Below are 20,159 nucleotides of genomic sequence, written 5' to 3'. Positions count from 1 at the left end.
AAAGGGGGTGATTGTTTTGTTGATTGGTTAGTTTGGAATTGTAATGTATGTATGGCTTCTGGTCAGGTGCCAAAGGATTGGTAAGATGTATAGGGCAAAGATGTTCAAGTGGATGGTGGCATGCACCGGAATGGTAGATGTTTGTATCAAGTGTTTGGTTTATAGAATGTTTGTGAGAAATATTCAAGAGAAACAGAAGTGCCTGTATTTTGCACTTATGGATCTGAGGAAAGTATATGGTACAGTTGAAAGAGATGCTCTGTAGAAGGTGTTGCAAATGTCTGGTATAGGAGGAAAGCTGCTAGAAGCAGTGAAGAGATTTTATCAAGAGAATAAGGCATATGTGCAAGGAGGAAGGGAGGAGGGTGAACTGTTCTAGGTGAGGGTGAGTCTGCAACAGAGGTGTGTGATGTTACCAATAGTTGTTTAATATGTTTATGGATGGGGTGGTGAGAGAGGTGAATGCAAGGTTCATTAAGAAAGAAGCCGTTATGCACTGTCTTGGGGTGAGATGGAGGGGTCCTTGGAGCTAAGTCAATTGTTATTTGCTGATGACACAGCAGTAATAGCAGATTTAGGTGAGAAACTGCAGAAGCTGGTATCTGAGTTTGGAAGAGTGGGTGAAAGGAGAAAGTTAAGCATGGATGTGAATAAAAGCAATGTTTTTAGGTCCAGCAGTGAAAAGAGACACATTGGTTTTAGTTTGAGATTGCAAGAAGAGAACTTGGGGAAGTGAAGTGTTTTATGTACTTGGGAATTAATATAGCAGGAAATGGAACCATGGGAGCTAAAGTGAGCTACAGGATGAATGAATGGTCAAAGTTTCTAGGTGCATTGGGGAAGGCGTGGAAAGAGCTCACTGTTTTAAGGGCGAAGATGGATAAATTTGATTGGTATAGTAGTCACATCAGTGCTGTGTTGATGTGCAGGTGTGGGCTTTAGGTAGAAATGTAAAGATGGTGGACTTGTTGAAAATGAAATGTTTCAGGACAAAATGTGGTGTGCAGAGGTTTGATCAAATATGAAGTGATGGGGAAAGAGAGAGGAGTGATAGAAAGAAGAGTATGTATGAGAGTAGAAGAGGATATGGTGGAATAGGGCGGACTTATGTAGACAATGAGTGGTGAGAGGTATACCTATAAGTGGAAGGAATAAGTAAAACGGAGAAATTAAGAAGGAGGTGGGAGGATGGTGTGAAAGATGCTTTGAATATTCAGGGCTTAAACATGTAGGAGGATGTAAAGTATGCAAGGGCTGGAGCGAACCGTGGCGATGTAGTATATGAGAGATGATGGGCTGAACCAGGACATAAGAAATGGTTGGGGAAAACCATGGAATGGTCTATACGGCATTGTTTTGGATAGGAAGTTTTTTCAGTCCACAAAGTAGAACATTTAAAGTGTGGATGTGAGTCAAATATGCCAATTCTTCTGTTCCTGATGCTACCTCATTGATATGGGAAATGGTGAATATGTATGGAATACATATGAAATATGTCATGTGTGGAGTGCCAGGGCCATGGCTCCCTGTCCACATCCTGGCCCCGTGGACCTTCCCATGGTTTGCCCTAGACGCTTCACATACCCTGGTTTGGTCCATTGACAGCTCATCGACCCCGGTGTGCTATGTTGTTCCAATTCACTCTGTACCTTACAAGCCTCTTGCCCTCCTGTGTGTTTGGGCCCCGATTGCTCAGGATCTTCTTTGCTCCATACTTCCACCTCTAATTTGGTCTCCTGCTTCTCTTTGTTCCCTCCACCTATGACACATATATTCTCTTTGTCAATCTTTCCTCACTCATTCTCTCCATATGTCCAAACCATTTCAATGCCCCCTCTTCTGCTCTCTTAACCACACTCTTTTTATTTCCACAAATCTCTTACCCTTTCATTACTTACTCTATCAAACCACCGTACACCACATATTGACCTCAAACATTTCATTTCAAACACATCCACCCTCTTCTGAATATATATGTTTATTGATGGGGTGGTTAGGGAGGTAAATGCAAGAATTTTGGAGAGAGGGGCAAGTATGCAGTCTGTTGTGAATGAGAGGGCCAGGGAAGTGAGTCAGTTGTTGTTCACTGATGATACAGCTCTGGTGGCTGATTCGGGTGAGAAACTGCAGAGGTTGGTGACGGAGTTTGGTAAAGTGTGTGAAAGGAGCAACCATATGATATTGTTGGAACCACTATTCCTTCAAACATACCCATTTTTGCATTCCGAGATAATGTTCTCAACTTCCACACATTTTTCAACGCTCCCAGAACCTTCGCCCCCTCCCCCACCCTGTGACTCACTTCCACTTCCATGGTTCCATCTGCTGCCAAATCCACTCCCAGATATCTAAAACACTTCACTTCTTCCAGTTTTTCTCCATTCAAACTTACCTCCCAATTGACTTGTCCCTTAACCCTACTGTACCTAATAACCTTGCTCTTATTCCCATTTACTCAGCTTTCTTCTTTCACACACTTTACCAAACTCAATCACCAGCTTCTGCAGTTTCTCACCCAAATCAGCCACCAGCACTGATATCCAGATCCCACAGAACTTTCCATGGTTTACCCCAGACGCTTCACATGCCCTGGTTCAATCCATTGACAGCACGTTGACCTCAGTATACTACATCGTTCCAATTCACTCTATTCCTTGCACGCCTTTCACCCTCCTGCATGTTCAGGCCCCGATCACTCAAAATCTTTTTCACTCCATCTTTCCACCTCCAATTTGGTCTCCCCCTTCTCTTCGTTCGCTCCACCTCTGACACACATATCCTCTTGGTCAATCTTTCCTCACTCATTCTCTCCATGTGACCAAACCATTTCAAAACACCCTCTTTTTCTCTCTCAACCACACTCTTTTTATTACCACACATCTCTCTTACCCTTTCATTACTTACTCAATCAAACCACCTCACACCACATATTATCCTAAAACATCACATTTCAAGCACATCCACCCTTCTCCGCACAACTCTATCTATAGCCCATGCCTCGCAACCATACAACATTGTTGGAACCACTGTTCCTTCAAACATACCCATTTTTGCTTTCCAAGATAACGTTCTTAACTTCCAAACATTCTTCAGTGCTCCCAGAACTTTCACCCCCTCCCCCATCCTATGATTCACTTCTGCTTCAATGGTTCCATCCTCTGCCAATCCACTCCCAGATACCTAAAACACTTCACTTCCTCCAGTTTTTCTCCATTCAAATTTACCTCCCAATTGACTTGCCTCTCAACCCTACTGTACCTAATAACCTTGCTCTTATTACAATTTACTCTCAGCTTTCTTCTTTCACACACTTTACCAAACTCATTCACCAGCTTCTGAAGTTTCTTACCCGAATCAGCCACAAGCGCTGTATCATCAGCGAACAACTGACTCATACTTGCTTACCTTCATCCATTCCCGGAGCCACCCCACACTACAGAATACAGCATTGCCATCCCATGCATCAGGGAGGTAGTGCCAGGTAACAGACCTAGAAAGGCCATATCCACTTACACTCATATATATATATAACTGCATAGGCAGAAAAAATTCTACCAATTCATTCTGCATGTCATGGAAGGCAACTAAAAGGGGTTTGAACACCATCCCCATTCCTTTATTTTGATTTCTAAAAGATGGAACAAAAGAAGGAGCTAATCAGGAGTGCTCTTCCTTCTGGATGTTGCGGCTCTGATCACAACAAAGCTCAAAGGTAAAGGAGAAGAATGGTCTGGAAAAGTCTTGGGTGAAAAGTCAGGGCTTGATGAGAGGGCAAATTAAGGAAGGGGTATCAGCACTGCTGAAGCAAGAGTTGTGGAAGAGTGTGACAGAATGTATGGAAGTGAGCTTTAATCTAATATAGCTAAGAATTAAAATGGATTGGGATTTATTAAAGCTTATGTGTCTGGCCATGAGAAGCAGTTTTTGTTGTAAGAGGCCTGATATCGGTGATGGGTAATTTGAATGAGGTGACAATTGTGGCAATTGATGGTATAATTGGGTATTCAGTATTATGAATGGAAAATGTGAACAGCTTGTGGAATAATGTGTGGAAAAAGGGCTGGTGACTAGGAATACCTGGTATAGAAAGAGGGACACACACAAGTATATGTTTGTGAGTAGGAAAGATGGTCAGCAGGTATTACTGGATTATATACTAATTGATAGGCTTGGAAAAGAGAGAGTTTTGGATGTGAACATGCTTAGAGGGGCAGCTAGTGGGATGTCAGATCCATAAACAGTGGTAGTGAGGGTGAAGGCTTGTGGAGGTTTTAAAAAAAGAGGAAATATTATGGGTGAGAAGAGAGTGGTGAGAGTAAGTGACCTTGTAAAAGAGACATGTGTGAAGAAATATCACATGGAAGAGATGTGTGTGGCCTGTGGAAGGTGGGGGAATGTGTGAGAAGAGGTAACTGAATTGTGAAGTAGATGTGAGATTTTTATTTTTACTTGAGGGTTGGTGATTACTGATAGAGTTCTTTGGCTAGTGCTGTTGCATAGAATAGAATGGTGAGGATATTGAGGTGGGATTGTATTGGGAGGACTTTGTTTTATTGTGAAGATGTTAAGTATTTGTGGTCACACCGTTTTGTATAAGTTACAACTTACATATATTTGCTAATGGAAGTGTGGAAGTTAGGCAGGTAAGGCATAGTTTGAAGTGGAGTGCATGATTTGTTTGTATAGGATGCTGAGGGATTCTTTCTCTTATTCAAATCTGGTGCCATCTAGTGTTCTGAGGGCATATAGTTTGTGTGTTACTTTTAGGCTTGTGTTATTGGTGTGTGGAGTGAGTCATATGTGACACTTAGAATGGTTGGTGTTTTGGGAAAGACTGTCCATTTAATGTTACCAGAGGGTGTGAGCTGGATTTGTGTCCATCTAGAGTTAAAACTTTTAGAAATTGAAGACTTCTATGGTGATGCAGACATTCTGCTATGGGTGAGCCATTGTTCCAGTTGTGTAATGTAGTTCTGCATGTTTGATATTGCTACTGTGATGCTAAGTATTGTGACTGAGATTATCAGGATATGAAAGAACCCTCATGTTGAGGTTTACTTAGGGTAATGGGAAGTCGTACGGGAAGAGGATGAGGAAAACTGGAGAAGGAAATTCTCCTGGGGAACTCCATTGCAGAAATTAAGTATTTTAAGGGTAAAGCCATCATGAGTGATATGGTCCCTGGCTATGAGTTGGCCAACCACTTTTTTGTTATTTTTGTGGAGAGTGATGTCAAGTAATTTTTGTGAGGAAGTATTGGGGACACTGCCAATTGCTTTGTTGATGTTTATTGCCATTAATACTGTTAGTGATGGGGGTTGTGATTAGTTGAATCTTTCTAGGATATGTGTAAGGTCAGAGCATAGTGTTGGGAGTGTGAGTGTAAAGTTCTAAACTCATGCTGAGTAGGTGGGAGTGGGATGTTTTGATTTTGTTGAGGACAAGTTTTTCACTGATTTTGGATAATGAGGATAAAAGTGATATAGGTCAGCAGAAGAGGAGGAGGGGAAGTGGTAATAGGTATTACGTTAACAAGTTTCAAGGGATTTTGTTATGTAGTCAATCATTGAAGATATCTGTAAGTGCTTGAATTACAAACGGGCCATAGCATTGTGTGAGAAAGGTCGTTAATTTTTTCCTGTTAGGGCCTGTAGAAGGAGGGGTCTTTAAAGTTTTAATTGCATTGTTTGTATCAGTGGGAATGAAGGATGGGGTGCACACTTGTAACTGGATGTATTTTGTCTAGGTTTTTCATGACTTGGGGTGTGGGTGACTTGAGTAGTGCGTCATGAGTATGTTTTTGTTCTTTGGGAGGAGGAATTTCACTGGACTGGGTCAGGAGGGCTTCATGAGTGATCTTGGTGGTGCAGTAAATGAGGATTTTCTTTAATGTGCGCCAGTGTTGTTTACTATGGGCCCTGTGATTCATTGTTTTAAGGAAGATGTGCCAGTTTTCGGTTTGTCTTTCTGTAACTAAGTAATGACGTTATTTAGAGTACGGAATTGTTCTGAGTTCTAGCTATTGTGAATGACGTGTCAAAACTTGTTTGTTTTATGAGGTGTGTAAACCTATTGGAAGAAATTCATATTTCCTTCTGTTCCCTTGTGGTGTGTGCTTTTGCTGGATTGCTTTCAGATCTTGAAACGTGAGATTGCTTGATCTAAAGATGAAAAATACCCATAGTGAAATATGGGTCTGTATTTCCTTATTGTGTGTGAAGACTTGCCAGTCTGCTTTCCTGTAGGTTGTGTAAATTATTTTGGTGGCTATGCTGATTGTATAATCTATACCTAGAGTTATCGGGATAAGCATTAGCTAGTGGCCAGAGGGTAGTTCGATGAGAAAAATTTCTATCGTCTATCGTATAACATTTTGTAATTTAAGGAAAAAGTATAAGGAAAGATTACCTAATAGATAGATATTCATATTTGTAACAAAAGCAAATTAGCAATATCAATTGGCTTGTGTTATTATTTTACATTCACAATCACTTGTGAATGTTAGTAGCCATGTACTGCTGCGCCATCTGGTGGCGGTCGTCTGCCCTACACCCTCAGCTGATTCCTAATCCGAGACTCCGTGCAAGGTTCTGGAGCTTAAAAGGACGTGAAAATGGCTGCTCGTAGAATTGCTTCATCCTCTATTAATTGGTTAGAATTTGCTGCTCGTGTTCCAGAAGGACAAAAAGCTATGTTCAACGCCTTTAAAGGGAAATCTGATGCCTATCTTAGAAGGTAAGTTATATAATGTTAGGCCGGCAAACTTGAGTTTTGGCACTAAATTTGTTGTTTGCATATGTATGTTTCCTTTTTTCCAGAATGTTTCACAAAGTGTTTGCAGATACTTTCTACCAGTGTCACATGTTTTGTTAATTAATTGAATATCTATCTCTATCAATAAGATTACAAGCGCATTGCATTGTTGCAGCCAGAAATCGAAAATCTTTACTACATTGGCTTGTGGGTCGCCTATGACCCACAGGTTGTTGAATGAAGTCCAGGTTAGTTGGTATTCTCAGAAAGATGGGTGTTTATTAAGTGCCGGCGGATTAGTAGTACAATCTAACCTCGCTAATCCATCCATAAATTTTAGATATGGCTCGTCTGTATCGCATAAAAATAATGGTAAATTTGTAGAGGGACGAGCAGGGAAAGAATGGTAAAGGACAACTATTTTGAAACCAGCGAGATCATTATAGTGTGTTGTTTCCATATAAGTTGGGACATTAGTTGCAGCACCTCTAAGTCCAATATGAAGTTTGCATTAATTGAGCATGGCTTTGAATTGGAGGGAATAGTGTGGGAAAGCACAAAATGAACTTGTGAATATATGCAGGGCATTAATGACACCTTCATTCCAATCTAATAAACAATAAATTAAGAGGAGAGATGCCTTCAGGATCTTGATGCCTTTTTCTAATGTTTTCATGTTATATGCGAGGACTTTAGGAAAGTGGCCATTTTGTGGAAGGCTCACCAAAAACAGTTATCGTATTCTATAAAGCATTATTTGTTTCACATGTTGTCATAAAAACTTAATGCTGTAGTACAAGGAGACTCATGTGTAGTCAAAAAATGTAAATTTTCTTTATTATTTATGCATTCCTTTGAATGTCATTTTGCAGTGTAACATTTAAATCAAAGTTTTGCAAATATATTACTCGAGTTCAGGTGTCTACTTAGATATGGGTCACAAATTTATGTTTTATGAGATCTCTCCCACACATGGGCAGATTCTTATAACTCATTACACTTCTGAACTTATAGTCTGCTTTCTATACCAACCTTGTAAGTGGAGTACGTGTTTTATAAGATGTTACTAATTAAACCCACAAGACATATGAGATGGTAAAAAGGGAAATTATCTCTGTTTTAATCTTGTTGGTATTTTACATTACTTATATTACTTAACCCCTATTTCCATCATAACCCTATCACAAACAATTTATTTCATATCATAGATTAGTTTTGAGTGAAAAGGAAAATCACACACTTCTAAATCACTCCACCTAGAGTGGCAACAACAATTCCAGAAGAGTAGAACACAGATCACAATCCTAGATGTGCATCCATCTTGTAAACTATTACCAAAACTGCATTAGAAGTCAATCTGAAATTTCTGTTCATTCATTAGCAATTTTTCAGTTTTAGTTGAACTTTTTACATTTGTGCTTCTTTGTATTTTCATTTTAAACTCTGCGTGGCAATTGATTTGAGACACCCATGAAGTTTATGAGGGAAGAGTTACTTTCCCTAGAAATTGTTTAAAAGTATAGGGACGTCACAGAAAGGACTTAAGAAATGCATGCCCTCGGATCCTCTACATTTGGTAGCAGTGATTCAGATTAGTGGTACATTTTTAGATTATCTTTTATTTTTGCAATGCAGGGCAAATTACTAGCTTTGCAATGCATCTGAATAAGCATTGGATATTAGGTGATTTTGCTCTTCATTGGTGTTGTAATATTTTGAGATTAAAATTAAAGTTGTGGAAGGTGACTTGGAGAATTCTTTTAGTCTGCAATGCCAGATATGGCAATAGTGGTGTTATGAATTATTATTTGTTATTATTATTACACTTGAGCTCTGTTTCCCATGTTAGCGAGGTAGTGCCAGGATGCAAATGAAGAAAGACCCATCCTCACACATACACATGTATGCACATACACACATATATATACATTTGTTTATTTATTATACTTTGTTGCTGTCTCCTTTGTTAGTGAGTTAGTGCAAGAAGACAGATGAAAGAATGGCCCAACGCCCACACACGCACATATACATACCTATACATTTCAACATATACATACACATACACAGACATATACATATATACACATATACATATTCATACATGCTGCCACAGCAAAAACCGCATTCGTTCACAATCAGTCTCTAGCTGTCATGTGTAATCGAAACCACAGCTCCCTTTCCACATCCAGGCCCCACAAAACTCCATAGTTTACGCCAGACGCTTCACATGCCCTGGTTCAATCCGTTGACAGCACGTCAACCACATCGTTCCAGTTCACTCTATTCCCTGCATGCCTTGCACCCTCCTGTATGTTCAGGACTCGATCGCTCAAAATCTTTTTCACTCCATCCTTCCACCTCCAATTTGGTCTCCCACTTCTCCTCTTTCCCTCTACCTTTGACACATATATCCTCTTTGTCAATCTTTCCTCACTCATTCTCTCCATGTGACCAAACCATTTCAATACACCCTCTTCTGCTCTCTCAACCACACTCTTTTTATTACCACACATCTTTCTTACCCTTTCATTACTTAATTGATCAAACCACCTCACACCACATATTGACCTCAAACATCTCATTTCCAACACATCCACCCTCCATCGCACAACCCTATATATAGCCCATGCCTCACAACCATATAACATTGTTGGAATCACTATTCCTTCAAACATACCCGTTTTTGCTCTCTGAGATATCATTCTCGCTTTCCACACATTCTTTAACGCTCCCAGAACCTTCGCCCCCTCCCCCACCCTGTGACTCACCTCCGCTTCCATGGTTCCATATGCTGCCAAATCCACTCCCAGATATCTAAAGCACTTCACTTCCTCCAGTCTTTCTTCATTCAAACTTACCTCCCAGTTTACTTGTCCCTCAACCCTTTTGAACCTAATAACCTTGTTCTTATTCACATTTACTCTCAACTTTCTTCTTTCACACACTTTACCAAACTCAGTTACCAACTTCCTCAGTTTCTAACCTGAATCAGCCACCAGCACTGTATCTTCAGTGAACAACAACTGACTCACTTCCTCCTCCTCTCATCTACAATAGACTGCATACTTGCCCCTCTCTCCAAAACTCTTGCATTCACCTCCCTAACAACCCCTAAAAGGAGGCTCAGATTGGGGTGTCTAAATGAGTGTGGATGTAACCAAGATGAGAAAAAAGGAGAGATAGTATGTTTGAGGAAAGGAACCTGGATGTTTTTTGTTCTGAGTGAAACGAAGCTCAAGGGTAACGGGGAAGAGTGGTTTGGGAATGTCTTAGGAGTAAAGTTAGGGGTTGGTGAGAGGACAAGAGCAAAGGAAGGGGTAGCACTCCTGAAGCAGGAGTTGTTGGAGTATGTGATAGAGTGTAAGAAAGTAAACTCTAGATTGATATGGATAAAACTGAAAGTAGATGAAGAGAGATGGGTGATTATTGGTGCCTATGCGCCTGGTCATGAGAAGAAAGGGCATGAGAGGCAAGTGTTTTGGGAGCAGCTGAGTGAGTGTGTTAGCAGCTTTAATGCACGAGACCGGGTTATAGTGATGGGAGATTTGAATGCAAAGGTGAGTAATGTGGCAGTTGATGGTATAATTGGTGTACATGGGGTGTCCAGTGCTGTAAACGGAAACGGTGAAGAGCTTGTAGGTTTGTGTGCTGAAAAAGGACCGGTGATTGGGAATACCTGGTTTAAAAAGAGATATACATAAGTATACGTATGTAAGTAGGAGAGATGGTCAGAGAGTGTTATTGGATTATGTGTTAATTGATAGGTGCTTGAAAGAGACTTTTGGGTGCTAATGTGCTGAGAGGGGCAACTGGAGTGACGTCTGATCATTATCTTGAGGAGGCGAAGGTGATGTAGAGGTTTTCAGAAAAGAAGAGAGAATGTTGGGGTAAAGAGAGTGATGAGAGTAAGTGAGCTTAGAAAGGAGACTTGTGTGAGGAAGTACCAGGAGAGATTGAGTGTAGAATGTAAAAAGGTGAGAGCAAATGACATAAGGGGAGGGGAGGAGGAATGGGATGTGTTTAGGGAAGCAGTGATGGCTTGTGCAAAAGATGCCTGTGGCATGAGAAAGGTGTGAGGTGGGCAGATTAGAAAGGGTAGTGAGTGGTGGGATGAAGAAGTATGATTGTTAGTGAAAGAGAAGAGTGAGTGATTTGGTCGATTTTTGCAGGGGAAATAGTGCAAATGACTGGGAGATGTATAAAAGAAAGAGGCAGGAGGTCAAGAGAAAGGTGCAAGAGGTGAAAAAGAGGGAAATGAGAGGTGGGGTAAGAGAGTATCATTAAATTTTAGGGAGAATAAAAAGATGTTTTGGAAGGAGGTAAATAAGATGTGTAAGACAGGAGAACAAATGGGAACATGAGTGAAGGGGGTAAATGGGGAGGTGATGACAAGTAGTGGTGAAGTGAGAAGGAGATGAAGTGAGTATTTTGAAGGTTTGTTGAATGTGTTTGATGATAGAGTGGCAGATATAGGGTGTTTTGGTTGAGGTGGTTTGTGAAGTGAGAGGGTCAGGGAGAATGATTTGGTAAAGAGAGAGGAGGTAGTGAAAGCTTTGTGGAAGATGAAAGCCGGCAAGGCTGCGGGTTTGGATGGTATTGCTGTGGAATTTATTAAAAAAAGGGGGTGACTGTGTTGTTGACTTGTTGGTGAGGATATTCACTGTATGTATGGTTCATGGTGAAGTGCCTGAGGATTGGCGGAATGCTTGCAGAGTACCATTGTACAAAGGCATAGGGGATAAAGGTGAGTGTTCACATTACAGAGGTATAAGCTTGAGTATTCCTGGCAAATTTTATGGGAGGTTATTGATTGAGAGGGTCAAGGCATGTGCACAGAGCATCAGATTAGGGAAGAGCAGTGTGATTTCAGAAGTGGTAGAGGATGTTTGGATCAGGTGTTTGATCTGAAGAATATATACAAGAAATACTTAGAAAAACAGATGGATTTGTATGTAGCATTTGTGTATCTGGAGAAGGCATATGATAGAGTTGATAGAGATGCTCTGTGGAAGGTATTAAGAGCATATGGTGCGGGAGGTAAGTTGCTAAAAGCAGTGAAAAGTTTTTATCGATGTAAGGCATGTGTGCGAGTAGGAAGAGAGGAAAGTGATTGGTTCCCTGTGAATGTTGGTTTGCGGCAGGGGTCCATGATGTCTCTGTGGTTGTTTAATTTGTTTATATATATATACATACATGCATATATACATATATACACATACATAGACATACATATGTACACATGTACTTGCTTGCCTTTATTCATTCCTGGTGCCACCCTGCCCCACAGGAAATAGCAGCGCCACCCCCTGCATCAGCAAGTTAGAACCAGGAAACATACAAAGAAAGGCCATATCCACTTACACCCATTTTATAGCTGTCATGTGTAATGCACCAAAACCACAGCTCCCTATCCCACATCTAGGCCCCACAGGGCTTTTCATGTTTTACCCCAGATGTTTCACATACCCTGGTTCAGTTCATCGATGGCATGTTGACCCCAGTATACCACATTGTTCCACTTCATTCCATACAAGCCTCTCATCCTCCTGCATGTTCAGGCCCCGATCACTCAAAATCTTTTTCACTCCATTCTTCCACCTACAGTTTGGTTTCTCACTTCTTGTTCCCGCTGCTTTTGACACATGTATCCTCTTTGTCAACTCTTCCTCTCATTCTCTCCATATGTCCAAACCATTTCAACACACCCCTCTCTGCTCTGTAAACTGCACTCTTTTTATTACCTCATCTCTTACCCTTTCATTACTTATTCGAATAAAGCCCTCACACCTCATATTTTGTCCTCAAACCTTTCATTTCCAACATGTTCACCCTTTTCTGCACAACCCTGTTTATACCCCATGCCTTGCAACCATATGATATTGCTAGAACTACTATTCCTTCAAACATACCCATATTTACTATCCAAGTTAACATTCTTTTCACACATTCTTCATCGCTCCCAGAACCTTCACCACCTTCTCCACCCTATGACTCACTTCCACTGCAATTGTTCCATTTGCTGTCAAGTTCATCCTGACATTTCTAAAACACTTCTCTTCCTCAAACCTTCAAACTTGCATCCCAACTAACTTGTCCCTCAATCCTTGCTGTTATTCACATTTACTCTCAACTTTCTCCTTTTACACACACTTCCAAACTCAGTCACCAACTTCTGCAGTTTCTCCCTCGAGTCAGCCACCTGTGCTGTACCATTGGCTTACAACAACTGACCCACTTCCTAGTCCTCCTGACTCACTTCCCAGTCCCTCTCATCCTCAACAGACTGCATACTTGCCCCTTTCTCCAAATCTCTTGCATTTACCTCCCACACCACCCATGCATAAACAAATTAAACAACCATTGTGACACCACACATCCTTTCTGCAGACTGACCTTCACTGTGAACCAGTTACTCTGCTCTCTTCCTGCTTGTATACACACTTTATTCCCTTGATAAAAACTTTTTTACTACTTCTAGCAGTTTCCCATACCTTATATTCTGAAAACCTTTTACAAAGCATGTCTATCAACTTTCATTTGCTTTCTCCAAATTCATAAATGCCACATACAAATCCAACTTTTTCTAAGTATTCTCACTCATTCTTCAAAGCACATACCTGATCCTAACATCCTTTACCACTTCTGAAACCACACTGCTCCTCCCCAGTCTAATGCTCTTTACATGCCTTCATTTTCTCAATCATTACCCTCCCATATAACTTTTCAGGTATGCTCAACAAACTTATGCCTCTGTAGTTTAAACACTCACATTTATCTCCTTTGGCTTTATACAGTGGCACTGTACATGCAGTCCTCCAATCCTGAGGCACTTCACCATGATCCATACGTACATTGAATGTCCTGACAACACAGTCACCCCCTTTTTTGATAAATTCAACTGCAATACCATCCAATCCTGCCGCCTTGCCGGATTTCATATTCCACAAGTCTTTCACCAAACCACTCTCTGACTCACTTCGCATACCACACCACCCTAAACTCACTACATCTGCGACTCTTATCATCAAACATTTAACAATCCTTTAAAATACTCACTCCATCAGTACTTATCACTTCCCCTTTTGCTCCCTTGACCTATGTTCCCATTTGTTCTCTTGTCATTCGCACATTGTTTACCTAATTCCAAAACATCTTTTTATTCTCCCTAAAATTTAATGATAGCCTTTTACCCCACCTTTCATTTCCCTCATTTTCAACCCTTGCACATTCCTCATGACACCTCCTGCCGGTTTCTCTTATACATGTCCCAGTCATTTACACTCCTTCCTTGCATCACCCAATTGCCCCTTTTTTCTCTTTCACTAGCAACTTCTTCATCCCACCACTTGACTGTCCTTTTTGATTTGCTCACCTCCCACCTTTCGCATGCCACATGCATCTCATGCACATGCCATCATCAATTCTCTATATACCTCCCATTCCTCACCCACTCCCTTCACTTCATTTGCTCTCACCTTTTGCCTTTCTATACTCAGTCTCTCCCGGTATTTCTTCTCACAAGTTTCCTTTCCAAGCTCACTTACTTTCACCACTTCCTTCTTCCAGACATTGTCTCATCTTTTTTTGAAAACCTCTATAAATCTTCAACCTCGCCTCCACACGATAGTGATCAGACATACTGATAGCTGCCCGTCTCAGCACATTTACAGCCAAAAGTCTCTCTTTTACTTGCCTATCATTTAATCCATAATCTAATAATGCCTGTCGATCATCTCTCTGACATAAGTATACTTATGTATATCTGTTTTTAAACCGGATATTCTCAATCACCAGTCTTTTTTCATCACACAATTCTAAGAGCTATTCACCATTTCCATTCATAACACGAAATACCCCATGTACACCAACTGCCACATTACTTACCTTCACATTTGAATAACCCATCACCAGTCTCGTGCACCAAAATTGCTGCCAGTCTTTCTCAACTGCTCCTAAAACACTTCCCACTCATGACCCTTCTTATGACCAGGTGCATAAGCACCAATAATCACCCATTTCTTGCCCTCCACTTTCAATTTTACCCACATCAATTTAGAATTTACTTTCTTATCACTCTATCACACACTCCCACTGCTCCTGCTTCAGGAGTAGTGCTTATCCTTCCTCCTTTAGCTTATGTCCTCTCACCAAGCCCCAATCTAATGCTCTGTACATGCCTTCATTTTTTCAGTCAATACCCTCCCGTATGACTTTCCAGGTATACTCAACAGACTTATGCCTCTGTAGTTTGAACACTCACGTTTGTCTCCTTTGCCTTTATGCAGTGGCACTATACATGTAGTCCTCCAATCTTCTTTCCCCTTGAGCTTTGTTTCTCTCGGAGCCAGAACATGCAGGTTTCTTTCCTCAAACATAGTACTTGTCTCTCGTCTCTTCTCATCTTGGTTACATCCATACACATTCAGACAGCCCAATCTGATTCTTTGAGGAGGATGAGCACTGTCCACTTGACTCCCTCATCTGCTTCCTCCTTTAGAAATTGAAATACAAGAAGGGGAGGGTTTCCAGCTCCCCGCTTCCTCCCCCCTTTAGTCGCTTTCTACAACACGCAGGGAATATGGAGGAAGAAATCTTTCTCCCCTACCTCAGGGATATGAATAAGAAGGAAAATTCAGGGTTGAAGTACTGCTTATGTTAAAGACAAAATATTAAGACCTGGGAAACCCTTGGGTAAAGTCTGTTTTAGCGTTGCATTGAAAGTAGCTTTGGGAAATGGCTACTTGTGTTTTAGATGCTCTGTATAATATATTTTGATTACAGAATGCCAAATGAGGACCCATATATCTTATCTTTCATATTGAACTGGATCAAATCAGGCAACAGTTATGTGCCAAGGAAAGTGTGGGATTAGTGTAAGAGCAGGTAATCTATGTAAAAGTAGCAGAACAAAGGAGAACTTCACCCAACCTCCATTGCAATTAATGTTGATCAGAATGTCGAGGGTTCTTGTCAAAATGCTTCAGTCTCACCTGTGGAAATGCATCACCAGATGTAAACAGACGACATATATGATCTGCAGCTGCTGACAAATATATTTCAACTAACATGAGAGCTATTAAATATAGTAGAATTAAAGAACGTTATCCCATCTTGCCTAGTTAATGTCCCATTATCTTTTTCAACCTCAAAATTCAATGTTTTAAAATTTTTGAAAATTACATGTAATCATAAACTTACAAAGACATTCATATATTACTTAAAGAGAATATCCCCGAAGTATATATCATCTTTTACTTCCACTGTATCGATATTTAAAAGTTATGAAGGTGTTTCAGCGCATTTTATTTCTTTTACACCAACTTTACAGATAACTTTGGAGGAAACATTTAGAAAAGCTATTTGAAAAAACTGAGGTTGTGACACCTTAGCTTTCTGATGGTTGTGTTACGCAAACTTCATTTTATGTGAAAATTATTAGAAATATTGTATAAATTGTTTTCAGGATATGTGTATTAGATGTATATGAAATATAGGTTGATTTTGTGTTTGGCTTGGTCAAGAATATGTTTGATGTTCTTAGATCAGTATCTTATAGTGATTCTGAAAAACACATCATTTTTCTCAATCAGGTCAGATTTTCAAAATAAATCGTTCAAAAAATGTTCATTTCCAGTTTCATTGGCAGAGTGGATTCATCTAGTGGATGAATGTAACTGATTTATACATGCAGGCCTTGCAGGTTGTTCTTATAGATCTAAAGAATGATACAAGATATGAAAATAGGCTAATTAGGGATGAATGGCCTTTTCAAAGACTTTCGCTTGTGCTTGGCAGACACCGCATCCCTTTTTAGACACCTGCAGTAGCCATCCAGGAAGTTGATGTCCCATCAACCTTGATAGTGTTCCTCTATTACTTGGATGTCCTTGTGAAATCATTCCCCCTGCTCTTCACAGAAGTTACCTCAATTCTTTGGAAAATAGTCCAGGTGAGATTTGAGGAAGTGCGTTTTTACTGATAAGCTTGCACCTAGTTGCGTTTTTACTGATAAGCTTGCACCTAGTTGGCAGAAACTCTCCATCAGCTCATCAATGGTTTTCTCATAATCTGGACTCCAGTGTTTGCTGAGGAAGTTTGCAGTTATTGACTTCAGAGCCGGCCAAGGAGAGAGTTCAGTGCTTGATCGAAGTTGGCGTCCTTAATGAGATCTCTTATCTGAGGACCTTTAAATATCCCCGCCTTCAATTTCTCCGGGCTTTTACTTGGGAACTTCTGTTGCAGAGAAGTGGATCGCCTGCCTTTTTTATCCAGTGTTTTCACAAAGTTCTTCATGAAGCCAAGTTTGATGTGCAGTGGCATGAGTAGAATCTTGTGTGGTTTGACCAGAGGGTGAGACAGAACATTGTTAGAGCTGAGTTGTAATTCTTGTCTTGACAACCTCTCTCATTGGCTATAATGCTGGTCATCTGCCCGGCTGTCCCAGAGGCTCATGAAGCATGGATACTGTGTGTACCCACCTTGAAGGCCTAGGACGAGACCAGTTACCTTGAGATCTCCACAGATCAACCAGTTGTGGTCCTTGTAGTTGAGAGTGGACAGCAGATGCTCCATGCTGTTGTGAGTCTCCCCCATTTCAACTGAGTGTACGACAGGGATTGAAGTGAACTTGTTTCTGTTGTTCAGAAGGACTGCCTTGATACTTCTACTTGATGAATCAATGAAAAGTCTCCATTTTGTAGAGTCATACTTCAAAGCCATTGATTTAGTCAGGTCAGTGATGTTGTTGCAGTAGACTAGTGAAGATGCCTTATCAAATGAAAAGAATTTTAGGAACTCTTTTTTGCTGTTTCTCTACCAAAAGATTATTGTCTCTGGTGTTAGAAGACATTTCTCACGAAGGCATGAACCTAACAGCAGAGCAGACTCTTTGGACAGGTTCAAGTCTCGTGCCAGATCGTTGAGCTCAACCTGGCACAGTGGCACTGGTTGGTCCTCCTCCTGGCTCACATGTACCAGATTTATCTTCATCTGTTGCATCTCCAGCCTCAGATTCGGACAACAATTCCATGTTGACGTCAGGTTCAGGAACAGGAATACCTGGACTGTGGGGGACTGGTTTTATTGCTGATGGAGCATCTGGATAATGAACATGATCCTTATTCTTGCAATTGATGCCTGGCAGGTCTGTCATGCAGAGACAATGGTCTGTGGTATGATCTTTCCCCTTTACCCCCCCCCCCCCCCACACACACACACACACACACACACACACACACACACACACACACACACACACACACACACACACACACACACCATTGGAACACCAAATGGCATACTCTACTTTGTTTTGTTCCTCCAATTCCGCAGGTTTTGAACACATGTTTTGCAACAAATATGAGGGGCAAATGGTTTATCTTGGTTGCCTAGTTTTACTTCAAAGTAAGTGTAATATGACTTCTTCACAAAATGTGTAATTCTTGCTTAACGGTCTAAAATGGTCACCTTTCCACAGACACAGCAGAATCTGTCAGGGTGGTTCTTACACTTTCAATTCCTTGTAGTATCAATTTAGATCTGAAATGAAGAAAAATAGGTAATTTTAAAGGCACCTGTGACAAGTTAGGGCAAAAACATCATTCATAAAGGCCAGTTCAGTAATACCAATCAAGACATGTTGGTACTTTTTCAAATCTAGCATGTCTAAAAAAACCTGAGCTGAATGAGAAAAATGGGATTCATTTTATAATTCAGCATACAAAACTTATCCTAAATCAGTTGAAAAAACTTTGACCTCTCCTAAATCAGTTGAAAAAACTTTGACCTCGAAAAAAGTTTTGAAAGGCAGGCCAGTGTTATCTATTATCCATCATGACAAATGTGGAAAACAGGATGGTATGAAAATGGAAGGGTTAGAGCTGAGACATACCAGCAGGACCATATTTCCCAGCAAATGATGGCCTCTGGGTCAGATGCCTAGGTCTGGGGAATATGGTCCCACTGAATGCTGGAATCACTATCTCCTGAGGAAGACTGGTGAACTGTCGAAACATTTAGGTATTTCTCAGCTCTAACCCATTTGTATCCTTACCATCTTTTCTATAATCATTAAGTATATGCAAATATTCCAAAATCCAAAACACTTCTGGTCCCAGGCATTTCGGATAAGGGATACTCAACCTATACTGTATGAAAAAAATAATCAAGGTTATGAGAGCAAGCCAGATCATTACAGCTGAGTGTTACTTAAAAAGATTTCAGGTACAAGATTGTGGGAATGCATTGGTACTAGTGAAAGCACGTGTATCCTTACACTCTGAATAGCACCAAATATCAAATATCACTGAAATTCAAGATAATTACCAGAGTCAGTGAAATAGTCTTTTGATACAGTCAGCTAATGAATTAATGCTCATATCACCAGTTTTTACTATTTTGTTAGTATTTATTTTATTATACTTATTCACTGTCTCCCGCGTTTGCGAGGTAGCGCAAGGAAACAGACAAAAGAATGGCCCAACCCACCCACATACACATGTATATAAATAAGCACCCACACACGCACATATACATACCTATTCATTCCACATACATATACATAGACAGACATATACATATATACACATGTACACACTTATACTTGCTGCCTCCTTCCATTCCTGTCGCCACCCTGGCACACATGAAATGGCACCCCTTACCCCTGCAAGCATGTGAGATAGCGCAAGGAAAAGACAACAAAGGTCACTTTCGTTCACACTCGGTCTCTAGCTGTCATGTATGTAATGCACCGAAAACACAACTCCTGTTCCACATCCAGGCTCCACAAAACTTTCTATGGTTTACCACAGATGCATCACATGGACGTCGACCCCAGTATACCACATTGTTCCAATTCACTCTATTCCTTGCATGCCTTTCCCCCTCCTGTATGTTGAGGCCCTGATCACTCAAAATCTTTTTCACTCCATCCTTCCACTTCCAATTTGGTCTCCCACTTCTTCTTCCCTCCTCCCCGGACACATATATCCTCTTTGTCAATCTTTCCTCGCTCATTTTCTCCATGTGGCCAAACCATTTCAATACACCCTCTTCTGCACTCTCAACCACACACTTTTTATTACCACACATCTCTCTTACCCTTTCATTACCTACTCGATCAAACCACCTCACACCACATATTTTCAATAAACATTTCATTTCCAACATATCCACCCTCCTCCGCACAACCCTATCTATAGCCCATGCCTCACAACCGTATAACGTTGTTGGAACCACTGTTCCTTCAAACCTACCCGTTTTTGCTCTCCAAGTAAGGTTCTCACCTTCCATACAGTCTTCATTGCTCCTAGAACCTTTGCCCCCTCCCCAACCCTATGGCTTGCTTCCACTTCCATCCACTGCTAGATCCACTCCCAGATATCTAAAACACTTCACTTCCTCCAGTT

General features: G+C 40.8%; 1 protein-coding gene across 1 annotated transcript in view; it reads left to right on the top strand.

The window, feature by feature from the left end:
- The first annotated feature begins 6,512 nt into the window (after positions 1-6,512).
- The window catches only part of LOC139749127 (ATP synthase subunit d, mitochondrial-like), a 65,808-nt gene continuing 52,161 nt past the window's right edge, over positions 6,513-20,159 (top strand). The window contains exon 1 of the mRNA XM_071662749.1: positions 6,513-6,735. Coding sequence (XP_071518850.1) covers positions 6,614-6,735 — 122 coding nt within the window. The 5' untranslated portion in view covers positions 6,513-6,613. The remainder of the gene's footprint in view (positions 6,736-20,159) is intronic.

The sequence above is a fragment of the Panulirus ornatus genome, chromosome 6 (assembly GCF_036320965.1).
Source record: "Panulirus ornatus isolate Po-2019 chromosome 6, ASM3632096v1, whole genome shotgun sequence".
NCBI lineage: Eukaryota > Metazoa > Arthropoda > Malacostraca > Decapoda > Palinuridae > Panulirus > Panulirus ornatus.
The sequence above is the reverse complement of the archived record's forward strand: the minus strand, read 5'-3'. Positions and strand labels throughout refer to the sequence as shown.